Genomic DNA, 14,107 nt, shown 5'->3' on the forward strand with positions numbered 1-14,107 from the left:
ACCCCTGTATCTGCAGCTTACCTCAAAAGACCTAACGAATTCCTAAATTGACCATTTTCCTCAATCACGAATAAGTGAAACCATGGATATAGGTTCTGTAGTTACAAGGATCTTACAGTATGTAAAGAGCTATTGGGAAAAATATACTGTTCTATTTTAGTTTTCTGCTTCTATAGTATTGCCTGGCTTTTGGTTAATGAGTTAAATCAGAATCTTTTACCTCCCAAATACAATGACCAAAATCTCCTTTAAACCCATTTGTTTCATGCTACCATAACTCAACCATATATAAGTTATTCTACAATGCAGGTGTCTGGGAATTCTTGGGAGGGGGAGAGGACAACATATGATGGAGTGCATGATAACCTTTAGACCTCCTCCTAAAAGTCATTTTGTGGTTAAAACCATGTAAGTATACATTTAAATGTTTTTCACTCTTTAGAAGGAAGGATACATTTTGAAGGAAGATCACATTGGAAATCTTTTACAATGGAAGTGATTTTTTCCCCAACTCAATGAAGCACAATGATAAAACCATAATTCTGTTGTGGAGATAGATTAATCTGTGCATAGAGGTATCTCCTTTGTCAAAAATTGGTTCCTCATGAAAGATAAGAGTGTTACAACTTTTCATAAGAACAAAAGCTTCAGGCAGCAATTACACACAAACTGAACTAAATCCAGTTTCCAAAGATTCATTTATTATTATGTACAGAATATTCAACAGAACAAAACTGAGGTAACAGCCTTTTGTAAAATGAGTAAGACATGTTATATTTGGTCCCCTTCATTCCTGAGAATTTGAGCATAGCTGTCAGATGGAACTGATCAACCAAACTGAATGAAAACTTGCGACAGGACCTCAACTCTGCACCTCAGACAAATACAGAAGTATAAAGTACATTGATGGCTTTGCTGTTCTGGCCCATCTATGACTCTCTGGTAGATCTGCTGGCCTCAAACACGTACCCCCCCCCCCCAGATAAGATTATGTAGTAATCAATGGAATATGTCAGATTTAATAATCTTCCGATTAAACCTCTCTTACAGAAGGGATTTATGTATTCACGCTGTTATGTACTTTATTGAAAGAAGGGATCATCAGTCAAAAGTAGAAGAATGAAAATAAGCCTCCCTTTTTTACTGTTTGTAAACAAAAAGAATAAGAAAATTATGCATAAATACTGCTTTGATGTTAGTTTAGTAAAAGGTGGGATAGGAAAAAGGAGAAAAATTACCTCCATAGCATTTCATTCCCTTTTCCTGGCTTTTGCTCTTTGCATGCTTCATTATGGCTGTAATTTCATTCCTTCCAGTTTAACCCACTACATTTATATGCAGTAGCTGACATCTACCTGAAGTTTCCCAAATTGTACAGGCTTTAATGGAGACCCAACTCTGTGGCACAAGTAGAAATATCTCACTACCTGCTCTAAGATTGTAAACCCAAACTGTTCGTTCTTCTTAACTGTTCTACAATATGTTTAGAATACAGGAACTTACAAATTCACAAAGAAAACTATGACTGTACATATGTATATATTCACAGAAGCAGTGTCCTTACATGGTTTAATACCGTAGGGAAGTCTGAGGACATTTGCAAGATATCACTAACACCATGCTAGTTTGGTTAGTACTGTACAGTTTAGGCACATGTGGTGCCCTAAATGAAGGATTTGCTCGAGTTACAGGACAAAAAGGAAACAAATGTATGTTTATTACAGCAGAAAGGTGTCTTGAATTTACATGTTTTACAGTGCTTTTCTCTGAAAGTCAGAGGTTGACTCATTATGCTGGCAGTTTCTTTGGATTCCAAAGGTCTATTAATGACAGTTTTTCAATGTGGGACATAAGTTGGAAACAAGCAACAAAAACAATGCCAAGCATGAGATGTCATGTTTAAATCAAGTGAAATGCAAGGTTGTTTAAAAAAAAATAAGACATTTAAGCCAAAATAAAACACACATTCTTCAACCTCAACTCATATGAGGTAAGCTGCATATTTTAATGAAACTTGACCAGAGAGAATTAACAACAATATTTTGAATTGAATGAATATGGATTATTCTCCATTTCATAGCAGTTCTGGCTCACTGTCAAATTCAAAGGTTGAAAAATTCCATTCCAGTTCATCCCATCACTTTCAGCAAATCACCACTGCTGTGGATTTCTACAGAACAGAAAGGATAATTGTGAAGGAAAAGTTGTATTTCATCTTCTGTCACACAACAAAATTGTTATTCCTTGTCCCCATCCTGGCTCTTAAGCTACTTCTGAGAGTATTCCAGAAAAGAGAGAGGATATAGTCAACTGTGCCCTGCTATGCTCGCAGATGAAGTGATTTTAGTAATCAGTAAATAATTTACCAGTTACTTATAATTAGTTCTTTTTCCAAAAATGAGAGTGCATGGTATTGCAATTGAGTAAAGGTTAATTTCACTCCTTTTACATCATACTCCTGTAACTAATTTCACTCCTTTTATTCATACCCTTTAACTTTGTAATTATCTTTTACAGTTAATGGACTATGGCCTTATATGGTAAAGAAAGAATACTGCATAGTTTGAATGGTGGCATAAACCCCTAACAAATGCTCTGTTCTGAGCTGGCAAAACAGTGAATAGGATGAATATTTTGCATTGCAGATCAGGGATTTGAAGAATGTCTTATTAAGAAATGATGGAAAAGAGCTGCAAATTGGGCCCTGAAATACTAAAACATTATTTTAAAAAATAACATCCCCAAAACTGGTATTTAATAGTTAATACATTAATAGGCTCTTCACATTGACAGGCATTGACAAGTACAGTACTGCTCTTTACACAGTTGGAAGAAAAACTGATTATACAACTCTTTAGCTTACTGGAATTGTGCTGACTATCTGCGAGTTTTGATTCCAGTCAGCAAATTTTGGTAGAATAAACAATTATCCAGAGAAGCAAATTGAAAAATATCCATTGTTCTGCTTCCTAGTTAGCATTTTGTCTTTAGACCTGTTGATGCTGAGTTGCCAAACAGTAGCATAACATCATAACTAAGGGAAACTTAAGATAAGCAAATGTTTTGCCATGAATGCCACAATATTTGAAAAATCTGGGACCAATTTTAGCTCAGACATGTTGAAGCTTATCACACAAATCCTTTGGGAGTTAGGGAGCTAAACGATCCAAGCTAGAAATTCGGCCAATTTCTTTTTTAAACTGTTAGAGATTTTAAAATGAAGTGACACCATGCTAATCAAACACTAGCTGTCAAAAACAAAGGCATACCCAGGCTCTCATTTCACAACCAGATCTCCAGAAGTAGAGTTGGACAGGCCTCCATTGCTTGTTTTTCCACTTTCTTCTACAAGAGAAAAGATGTGCAGTTTCACTACAGCTGTACAGCAAACGTCTCTTACAACAAGAAGAAATAAAGTGAAAAAAATATATTCCCAACTTCTAGAGGTTACAGAGATACTAGTGAGAGCATCCACATATGCTGGCATCAAGGGCCCAGAACCCCAGCAAAAGTGGGAAAATTGTGAATAAACTTTTTTTTTGTCTGAGTGAACATCTCTTCAATGTGACTCTTTGGTCAACCTCTACCTGAAATTGACCATTGAATCCCACTGGAGTACCTAGAAATAGCTAGAAAAACATTTTCTCTAGGAATCTCTAAATCAGTGGTTCTCGATCTGGGGTCCCCAGATGTTTTTGGCCTTCAACCTAACTAAAACAATACAGAACATTAAAGCATGGTCCCTTCAGTACATACACTATTGGGTAATCTCTGTTCCAATAGATCCATCATTTGGAATCAAATTCCTTTGATTTCACCGGAACGTCCTTAGTCAATGAATGTGCTCTCTACTACATATTTATATTTTGCAGACTTTTAAAAAATGGCCCAGCTAACACAACTGCATTTCTGTTATAGCTGAATTGTGACTCTATCTTGAATTTTCAGATGGAGCTATAGACTAAAGACAGCAGAACCAAAGATGTAAAAAACGCTTTGATTTGTAGTATACTTCCATAAACATTGGTATGGGTTTTTACTCACCTTCACGTTCTTTTTTCTCTTGATTTTCTTCTGCTGCTGTTTTATCCGCTCTAAAAAATATCCTTGCACTACTCAGTGAGAAATGAAGCAGTTCAAACTCCTACAGAGAAAAACATTTCAGCAAATATTAATATGTTAAAAAATGAGAAATTATCCTAACTGCATGTCATTTTAAATATATGTATACCAGAAACTCAGCAATAACCCCCACAGCTGCTATAGATAATGTATATACAAACTCTCAAATAGACATATCTTGCCGTAAAATTAAATCTAAGTAATGGTAGAAGAGCACTTGAGAACACACTGAATGCCAATCCACCAGATACCTACTGCTATTTTTACAGACAAAATTAAAATGCTGGAAAGAATGCAATCACATACATGTTAGGGAAAGGGGTGTTACTAAGAGGCACAGCATGTGTTCTACCTGCAAAGAAATCAGGTTCTGATCCCCTAATGATCCAAAGTATAATCCTATTAATAGCATGCTGTAACGTTGATGAGATTTTAACTTTTTAAGAACATAATTTAACAATATACCTACTACAGGCTTGCTTATTTAATGCTTTGGATAAACTTTAGGCTGATAACAGTATTTTTTTAAAGAAAGAAACCAAACAGCTCATTGGAAACAATACCTGTAAACAAACTTCCAGTCGCTTGTGAGTGAGGTTCATAGTCTGTAACAACTTTTCATCTTGACTCGCTGACTGAACGTTCTGCTGCTTTGCCAATGCTCTGATTTCTCTCACATACTTCTCTCGCACTGACTGGAACCAGTGGAGAGAATCAAACTCTTGGTACTGGTTCAAAAGCTTCAGAATGTAAGCGACGCCTGCAGATTTCAGACAGGTATAGCCCCACAAGCAGTTAAAAGTTAAGTACAAATTCTGTACATGTGCTTCAAACCAATCTTTCATCATTAGTATACCAGTTTCTCATATCATATGATCTTCCAACTAAAAACAGGTCAACATTAGCTCTACTTTGACTACATCTTCACAATTGTATGATTTTACATTTGGTTTCTAAGGTTGCCATTGATAGTGCAATTGTGAAATACTGTAACAAAACTAACTGGAAGACAAGATGTTGAGGCCACTGTATAATGAAAGACCTCTTGGTTACTTTCCTCAGGAAATTTTAATTTAAAATATGAACACATTTCAATTTACTAATACACTATCTAATGATGCAACTTTCCAGTATAAAAGTCTTCAAGTATACATTACATAACCCAGATGGGTTGATTTGCAGCGCTTGGGTTGCTGACTTTATTGGTCCTTCGTTGTTTGAAGTATTTTTTCAATACATCAAACTATACTGAATACTTACCTAATGGTTTTACTGCATTTCTTTTGTATTGCTTTTGTCTTATATGCTATTATGAGAGAGTTCCACCATCAATGACAGTCTGAACATATTATTAAGTAAATTAAAAGGCACATCAGCCTTTGCCAATATGGTCTGAAGGACACCAGGTTGGAGGAAAGTTGTTGTTTGCATCAAGCAGAAAGCTAGATTCAGTTTGCTATATGAATTATACATTTCAGTCTATTGATCACCCAGAATAGTTGTGAGTCACCAGAAATTTCATAACTGTGACCAGAAATGTTTAAAATGCCAGAGAACAATCACAGTATCTTCTCAAAGGTAAAATCTCACATGAAATTCACCAATACTGTCTGATACCCTGTTTCCCCTAAAATAAGACATCCCCAGAAAATAAGACCTAGTAGAGGTTTTGCTGAATTGCTAAATATAAGGCCTCCCCCGAAAGTAAGACCTAGCAAAGTTTTTGTTTGGAAGCATGTCCACTAAATAGAACACCAGAACATGCAGGATCGGTAAATGTATCTACCATAGAGTGTTATACATGGAAATAATGGTAGTAACAAGAAATTCTTGACAGGATTCACAGTTTGTCTGGTTATGCTGGTTTGTGATGACAACCACTGTACAGTATATAATAAATGGTCATTTTTTTTTGTTCAACAATAAATGCGAATTCTTCTTCATGGAAAAATAAGACATCCCCTGAAAATAAGACCTAGAGCATCTTTGGGGTCAAAAATTAATATAAGACACTGTCTTATTTTCGGGGAAACACGGTAGGTGTCTATGTCTGTAATAAGAATCAAGCATTCATACAAAGCATCAAATGTTTCAGCTTCTATCATTCTGGGTGATGCCTGCTAAGATGGGAGACATAAATAGCATCCTGGGTATTTTCAGTAATTTTATTGAACTGTACTGAATCAGCTTCAATTGTATAGAATCTCTCTAAGACCCAAGTTGTACTTGAAAAGTGCAAATAGTTACTTTTATTCTGCTCCCAATCTCTCATGGGCGGCCGGGGGGGGGGGGGGGGGGAGAGAGAGAAAGGCAGAGGATGACAGAACAAAATGCTAGACAACACTGACTATTCACGACTCTTAAAGAAAGAAGAAAAAGTCTTGATAGGAAGACTAATCTTGTACTTACCCATGGCAAAACCATCATCAGTGAAGGCTGCACCAGCTTTGTTCTTTTTATTCAGTTTCTCCTTACAGCTGATTGAATGTTCGATAAAGTTAAGAGCCTAAAAACAAGAGACACTTAGTTCTTTCATTTAAAACAAGGTTCATACACTTTGGTAAAACTGAAATATTAAAGTCAAACTCTGAAGTGCCTTATTGGTCACATTGCTTGGATTTAACTTTTTTTATCATTTTCATTTATAAGGTTATCTAGAATGTATTTTAAAAGCTTAAAAGTTTCCTTACTTTATGAAGGATGACTCACTGCTTTCAATATCAGTTTCAAGCCAATAATTCATATAGGCAGTTATACATTCAAGACATACCACCTGAAATTCTTTCACAAGAAATCATAAGGGATAAATGTTGGACATTCTAATCTACATTTTAAAAATCGATGGTCCCCGAATAAACTATTCCATTACCCTATTTTTATATAGATGATCAAGATCGAACTAGAGGGTTCATACAGAGGCTAAATAAACTTACAGTATAATCTTCTTTCAAAAATCTGTCTCAACACAAGTACATTCTGCACATCAGATTAGGAAAAACTAACCAGTGGAGGAACAATTATATAAAAGTTGCGTAGATGCATGTTCTTTGGACTGCGGAATTCAGGAGCAAACACATCCACAAGCATTTTGAAGTATTCTGTGCCTTCTGCAGAGTTGCGTGTGAGATCACTTAGTACACAATCCAGTTGCCTGCAAAGAAGATAAATGACTATAAAGTATGTGAAAGGAAAATATTCTGTTCAAACTTTATTTTATTGTATCTATATATATAAAAGAGTGATGGAATCCTGGCGACCAACAAAACAAAAAAAACTAAACACCCCACAACCTCGAAAACTGACAGCACAACCCATCATCCACTCCTCTAGGTTGATACAACAAAAAGAAAAGAAAAATAAAGTCGTAATTAGAGAGAGAGGAATAATTGTTTTTATCCAATTGCTGCCAGTTAGAAGGCTAAGCTCCGCCCACTTGGTCTCCTAGCAACCCACTCACCCAGGGGACAGGCAGGGTTAGGCCTCACTTAGGCCTCTTCCACACTGCCTATAAAATACAAATTATCAGATTTTAACTGGATTAGATGGTAGTGTAGACTCAAGGCCCTTCCACACAGCTATATAACCCATTTATAATCTTATATTAGCTGCTTTAACTGGATTATCTGGACTCCACACCTTTACCCTTTACCTTAACTACCACCAATTCCTCAATACTTTATTTCCCATACCACCATACTTTGCCACAGCAACGCGTGGCTGGGCACAGCTAGTTCTTTATAAGGTAATGTTGTAAGGAAGACAAGTGTCAATTAGTTGTTTACTATGACATTAAGCACTATTCCAAAGAGTTGTTTTAATAGACCATAACTGATCTAAGTCAATCTGCTTCCCTTGAAGTATCTTTGGGGGGGGGGGGGGGGATCACTACTTTTTTTGAATTGAAAGATCCATAGAATGTTATTTTTAGAGAGGTATACAAGCAGGGCATTATTAGAAGCCCCTTAAAATCAATCTGCATAAAACATGACCTATGTAAAGTTTGTACTTTAATAATGTAGAAATAAATTAAATCGAAATAAATGGGATGTATTCCCATGTAAATATTTTAGTGGGTCAGAATGCCAAAATTATGTCCTATATGTACACAAATCTTTAGAAGGAATTAGTGTCCAAACAAAAGCAATGCAAATGCAGTGTTGGCATTCAAACAAAACCTATTGCTATCTATCTTCTGAAAGGAGGATTAAAATATACCAGAGTGCAATCACAGAACTTCTTAAATAATAGAGGGTTTTCTGCCATTTATAGAGCACTTAAGCAACTCATTTATTTTAAATGAACTAAAGCTGCAATTTCAGATTTGTTTGAGAAATATTTCTGAAATGTCTTTTACATGGTTTCTGTTCTCTAAAGTGGTGGGATTCATTATTAGTAATTAAAACATTTTAACAAAAATGTTAAGTGTTCAAAATGTGCCATGGGTGTGGTAATCCTCATCTTTTTCAAGGCATTTTCAGTTTTGAACCCGTCTCAACTTAAAACAGCTTAGGGGGATACATATTCAAGTGTTCCCCACATCATGTCATGTGCATCCCTGTTTTTACCACATTATTCCTACCTCTGCAACCAAATTTTCTGTTAAAGAGGCAATGCCTAGGAGTATATCTACTTTGTTAAATGAGGTATACCTCTGAGAAGCTCAACAGCAACACAAAAGATTATGCCCCCACCCAGTACTGTTTTTGGATTGTACATGATATTATAATAAAACCCTTCACATTGAGCCATATTCTTATTTTATTACATATCTTTAAAAAACAGTGCAGGAATATCATTCCTTTTTTATATATAGCATGCATCAAAGTAGGATACCTTGCTGCTTTTTGTGTTTCTTCTGAAAGACCTTCCTCTTTCACAAGTTCTTCAAAATTAACAATATCTTCGAGATCAGGAACAAACCTATAAATTTCAAATTACATTTATTCATATATATATATTATACACACATACACACACACACACACACACACACACATACATACATTAGAAAGTGTGTGTATTGAACATCTATACTTCCTACATTTATTTCTGTTCAAAGTTGCTCACCTTATACAAACTACCGAACAGGCTAATTCACACCACCCCTCCAAAATAGCATTATTAGAGTACAAACGTGATCAGCAAAACAATGGCTTCATAAGTTTTCTAGCCTAATGAGAATGAACAAAAGGCAACAAAAATAGCAATGGGAGGCAGAAAATACAAGAGGACAAGCCTCAGGGTTCCCTCAACTACTGGAAGTACAGCATCAAACCCAAATTATAGATCTATGGAGTCAGCTTAGGATGTTTGACTTGTGATATTTCATTCTAAATCTATGGAAGATTTGATTTAATAAAAATAAAGTATATTCCAAGCCATCACATTTGTGGAGGCACATAAAATGGGCAAACATCATCTGCAAAAGGACTCAAAGTATTGAAAAAGAGACCAGCACCAGTCGAGAAACTACAACTTTGAGAAACATTTCTCAGTATTTGCAATTAGAGTTTATACATTCTCCACTACCGAACCCTGGGCTGACTTCATAAATAACAAAAATAATTATGCTTGATCAGACAAAACATTTACCTAGTTTCATATTCTGTTCACACAATAGGCTAACTACTTGCCTAAGTGAAGTCCACAAGGAGGATTTAAATACAGCAACACCTTCTGCCCTTTATTTCCCAGCAACCAATACAATGAGGTGTATTGCTTTGATAGCAGCAAGATACATCTAGCTATGGTTAGACATACTGCAAGGATAAATTTCAATATAAAAGGGGCTTCACAGAAAGACACGCTGAATTGTATTTGGTGCATACCTAATTGCACTGCTACAGCAGTGCAGTCCACCAGATCTAATCATCCGGACATAACCCATGGCATTTCCTTTAAAAATAGAAAGAGAAAAAAAATGTAAACAGCTGAAGTTTTATTTACATTTCAAAATATGTGAATGAGCACTTTGTTACTAAATTCTGAATGGGGGGGAGGGGGGAGGCACCAAGCCACATCTATCAAAGTTGTCTGTTAATTCTAAAGAAATGCCTTATATATAATCTTAAGTAATATACTTTGCAGACTATACTCAGGGCCGGCCCCACTCATGCGGCAGCTGACGCCGCCGCCTCGGGCGCAGGCCCGGGGGGGCGCCGTCAGGCTGGGCGGGAGGCGGGGCACCGCCCTGACGGTGCCCCGCCTCCCGCCCAGTGCGCCCTGGCCCGTCTGGCCTGCTAGAAAAGGCCAGACGGGCGAGCGGGAGTAGCGTGGGAGGCGGGGCCAGCTCTGACGCCGCTCCCCCCCCCCCCCGCCCAGCGTGCCTTGGCCCTGCCTCCCACGCAGCGTGGGAGGCGGGGCCAAGGCACGCTGGGCGGGGGGGGGGAGCGGCGTCAGAGCTGGCCCCGCCTCCCACGCTACTCCCGCTCGCCCGTCTGGCCTTTTGTAGCAGGCCAGACTCAGCGGAGGTTTCTCCAGGCCGCGATTGCGGCCTGGAGGAACCTCCGCTGAGTCTGGCCTGCTACACAAGGCCAGACGGGCGAGCGGGGGTAACGTGGGAGGCGGGGCCAGCTCTGACGCCGCCCCCCCCGCCCAGCGTGCCCTGGCCCCGCCTCCCACGTTGCGTGGGAGGCAGGGCCAAGGCACGCTGGGCGGGGGGGGGGAGCGGCGTCAGAGCTGGCCCCGCCTCCCACGTTACCCCCGCTCGCCCGTCTGGCCTTGTGTAGCAGGCCAGACTCAGCGGAGGTTCCTCCAGGCCGCAATCGCGGCCTGGAGAAACCTCCGCTGAGTCTGGCCTGCTACACAAGGCCAGACGGGCGAGCGGGGGTAACGTGGGAGGCGGGGCCAGCTCTGACGCCGCCCCCCCGCCCAGCATGCCCTGGCCCCGCCTCCCACGTTGCGTGGGAGGCAGGGCCAAGGCACGCTGGGCGGGGGGGGGGGGAGCGGCGTCAGAGCTGGCCCCGCCTCCCACGTTACCCCCGCTCGCCCGTCTGGCCTTTTGTAGCAGGCCAGACTCAGCGGAGGTTCCTCCAGGCCGCAATCGCGGCCTGGAGAAACCTCCGCTGAGTCTGGCCTGCTACAAAAGGCCAGACGGGCGAGCGGGGGTAGCGTGGGAGGCGGGGCCAACTCTGGCCCCGCCCCCCCGCCCAGCGTGCCCTGGCCCCGCCTCCCACGCTGCGTGGGAGGCGGGGCCAGGGCACGGGGGGCGGGGCCAACTCTGGCCCCGCCCCCTCACTATTCGCCCTGGCCCCGCCTCCCACGCAGCGTGGGAGGCGGGGCCAGGGCACGCTGGGCGGGGCCAGGGCGCCGGTGGCGGGGGCGCTTTTCAGCACCCCCGCTTTACATCAAAAAATATCTCCGGCCGGCCCTGACTATACTTAAAATTTATGACAGGTTGTGCAGTTGTGTGAGGACTAAAGATTAGGCCTGTGCAATTCGGCCAAAAGGCATGCCATTTTGGGGTCCATTTTCAGCTAACCCCTCATTCTGTTTACCAGGAAATTACTCGAATCAGGAGGAGTGTTGCCGTTTTGACCCATTGGCTATAATGGGAAACTTTAAAGGCTCAATCCTCAGTCATTTTAAGGTCTATCTGCATGAAACCTATCTCAGTTTTAGACCCATTTACAACTGAAGGTCTGCCAAGTTTTAGAATTCACCAATCTATTGATTTTTTAGAATTATTTTATGTTTTTACTGTAACATCCTCTCCAGTAACCAATAAATCCGGCTCTCTTGATCCATCTTGCCCATCTTTTTGGTTCCCTCCTCCCTGCTTTGTTTTCAGAGGATTACACAAAATGGACCACCGAATATTACAAATCACTTTTGGTCAAACTGATCAGGGCCCAAGCCTGCTGAGATCCATTTCTTCCCTTCAACTCCCTTGCAGTCCAGCTCCCTAATTGCAATTGAAAAGGCCTCTGTTTTTATTTGTTTTTTTCTAAATAGCTACTGGAAGTGATGCAACATTACTTCTAGTCACCACTTTAGGAAGGACACAAATATGGAACTGTTGGCTCTTGATGGTGGGTGGATGCATTGAAGGAATTTGTGTCTGGTTTGGGGTGAAAATAGAATAGAAACGATGCCAATAAAAAGGGGAGCTTGGGGGGACTGTCAGGGACTGCAAAAGTGGGGCCAAAAGGACCACATGTAGCTCCTGGGCCACCCTTCCACAATCTATGGGATTTAGGAAACTGATTCTGAAAGGATCACATGGTTGCTCCAAAATAATATGCTGTGTAAAAGCTGCAATGCCTTGATGTTGCATAATGCATCCAATGCCAGAACTTATTTGATAATGATAAAATTAATGTACTTAAAAGCAGCTGCTCTCTTGACCTTAGGCATGAATTCTAGTCTGATGTTTTGCAAGGCATAATAGAAGCAACAGAAAATTTAAAACGGCTGTGATACACACAAGTGAACAACTGCTTCCTTGAACCAAAGGTGACTGCTATTTCTTCACCTACTTTTCACCTAATTGAGATGACTTCCCAAAACAGTCTCAAGATGGCATCAGGTTTACAGTTCAGAAAGAAAAAGCAAACAAATCCTGTAGGATACCCAATCATCCTTCTTTCAGTTTTAGTCGATATATCACTATATTACATAGTAATACCTCTCAAGCAATATATTAATATCATAGTATCAATCTTCATACCTATCTGGCTTATTAGTTGCCTGAACTGGTCAAGGTAACTTTGTCCATCAGGCGTAATTCCAAGTTTTCTGATCCCTCGGTTGAATTTCTCTGCTCTTTCGAAAGGGTACTATAAAAATATATTGTTATATCCATTATGAATAAGCATTAATAATAAAATACCTATTATATATCTGCCATATTTTTTCCAAAAATAAACATTTTCATCTTTTAGATTCTTAGCATTAACCTGTTATATAGATTGTACAACAAACATGTTTATGTTCTACTTTGACCATATTTTAATAAAATTCCTTACCATGCTATATATACTTAAAATCTTGAACTGCAAACATCACCGCAATTTTAAAGACATACCAACAGCAAGATGGTAAATGTTCACACTTTTAACATTTTTGCAACAAAGTCCAGAACAAATAAAATGTGTTCTATGTACTTCTACATTCAAATTTCTTCAAGTAATTATTTTAAAATTACAATAGAGAAGAGACGGCCTCTAACATACCTTGTGGTCATTTTGATCCTTAAATTCCCTAAAGAATCTGATGTCTTTGATCAGTCTGGATTTGATGTGTTCATCATACATAAACTGACTAAAGATATAAAATTTCTTTCTCAGAAACTGGTATGTGAAATTGACCTGAAATGTTAAAGAAAACAGTAAAAGAAAGATTATCAGGAATGCACAAAACATTTAAACTGGAACTCGTATTTGATTAAACACATTTTTAGTCTGTTCAACAATATTAACACATCTCCATAGAATCTTTTAAAGGGCAAATTACTGCCCTGTCATTCTTCAATGATCACTGCTTGCACATGGAGATGAATAAAGTCTGCATTCAGGATCAAGGTGGCATGGCTGGATGACATGCCTACTTTCCATATTCCTTGATTAATGTGAGTAGCCATAGGAAAGTAGTGTTCACTCTGATACTATAATCATTTATTTCCTTAAACCTTCTATTCCATTTTAACACAATATTTCAAGATGAGATACAAATAAAATCAATATAAACAGATGAAAACAAGAAAAACAAATTATATAGGTTTGAAACATTTAAGAACTGCTTTAAGACCATGAACATAAGGGTTTTGAAATAAACCAGTTATGTCCAAAAGCTTTAGTAAACATGTTTTTACTTAGAACCTGAATGAAAAACACTGACTTCAATCAGCATTCTAAGAAAGCATTCCACAAGTGTAGTGTCATGCTCAGAGTTGACCAAAAGATGTTCATAATTCTCCTACATTGTATTCTTATGGAACACAATGTGCACTGTGACTTTTGTGTTTTCCATCTTCAAAGCTGTTGGT

At 39.2% G+C, this 14,107-nt stretch overlaps 1 protein-coding gene across 2 annotated transcripts in view; it reads right to left on the bottom strand.

Annotated features, from left to right (window-relative positions):
- Window positions 1-679: 679 nt before the first annotated feature.
- Window positions 680-14,107, bottom strand: part of washc4 (WASH complex subunit 4) — a 42,248-nt gene continuing 28,820 nt past the window's right edge. For both annotated transcript variants that reach the window (XM_008110593.3, XM_062983040.1), the window contains 10 exons: window positions 13,296-13,430; window positions 12,791-12,899; window positions 9,951-10,017; window positions 8,956-9,042; window positions 7,126-7,273; window positions 6,532-6,628; window positions 4,686-4,882; window positions 4,045-4,144; window positions 3,270-3,345; window positions 680-2,170 (listed from right to left, as the gene is read on the bottom strand). In XM_008110593.3, the coding sequence (XP_008108800.1) occupies window positions 3,278-3,345; window positions 4,045-4,144; window positions 4,686-4,882; window positions 6,532-6,628; window positions 7,126-7,273; window positions 8,956-9,042; window positions 9,951-10,017; window positions 12,791-12,899; window positions 13,296-13,430 (1,008 nt within the window). In that variant the 3' untranslated portion in view covers window positions 680-2,170; window positions 3,270-3,277. The remainder of the gene's footprint in view (window positions 2,171-3,269; window positions 3,346-4,044; window positions 4,145-4,685; window positions 4,883-6,531; window positions 6,629-7,125; window positions 7,274-8,955; window positions 9,043-9,950; window positions 10,018-12,790; window positions 12,900-13,295; window positions 13,431-14,107) is intronic.

This window comes from Anolis carolinensis, chromosome 5, assembly GCF_035594765.1.
Source record: "Anolis carolinensis isolate JA03-04 chromosome 5, rAnoCar3.1.pri, whole genome shotgun sequence".
In the NCBI taxonomy this organism is placed as follows: domain Eukaryota; kingdom Metazoa; phylum Chordata; class Lepidosauria; order Squamata; family Dactyloidae; genus Anolis; species Anolis carolinensis.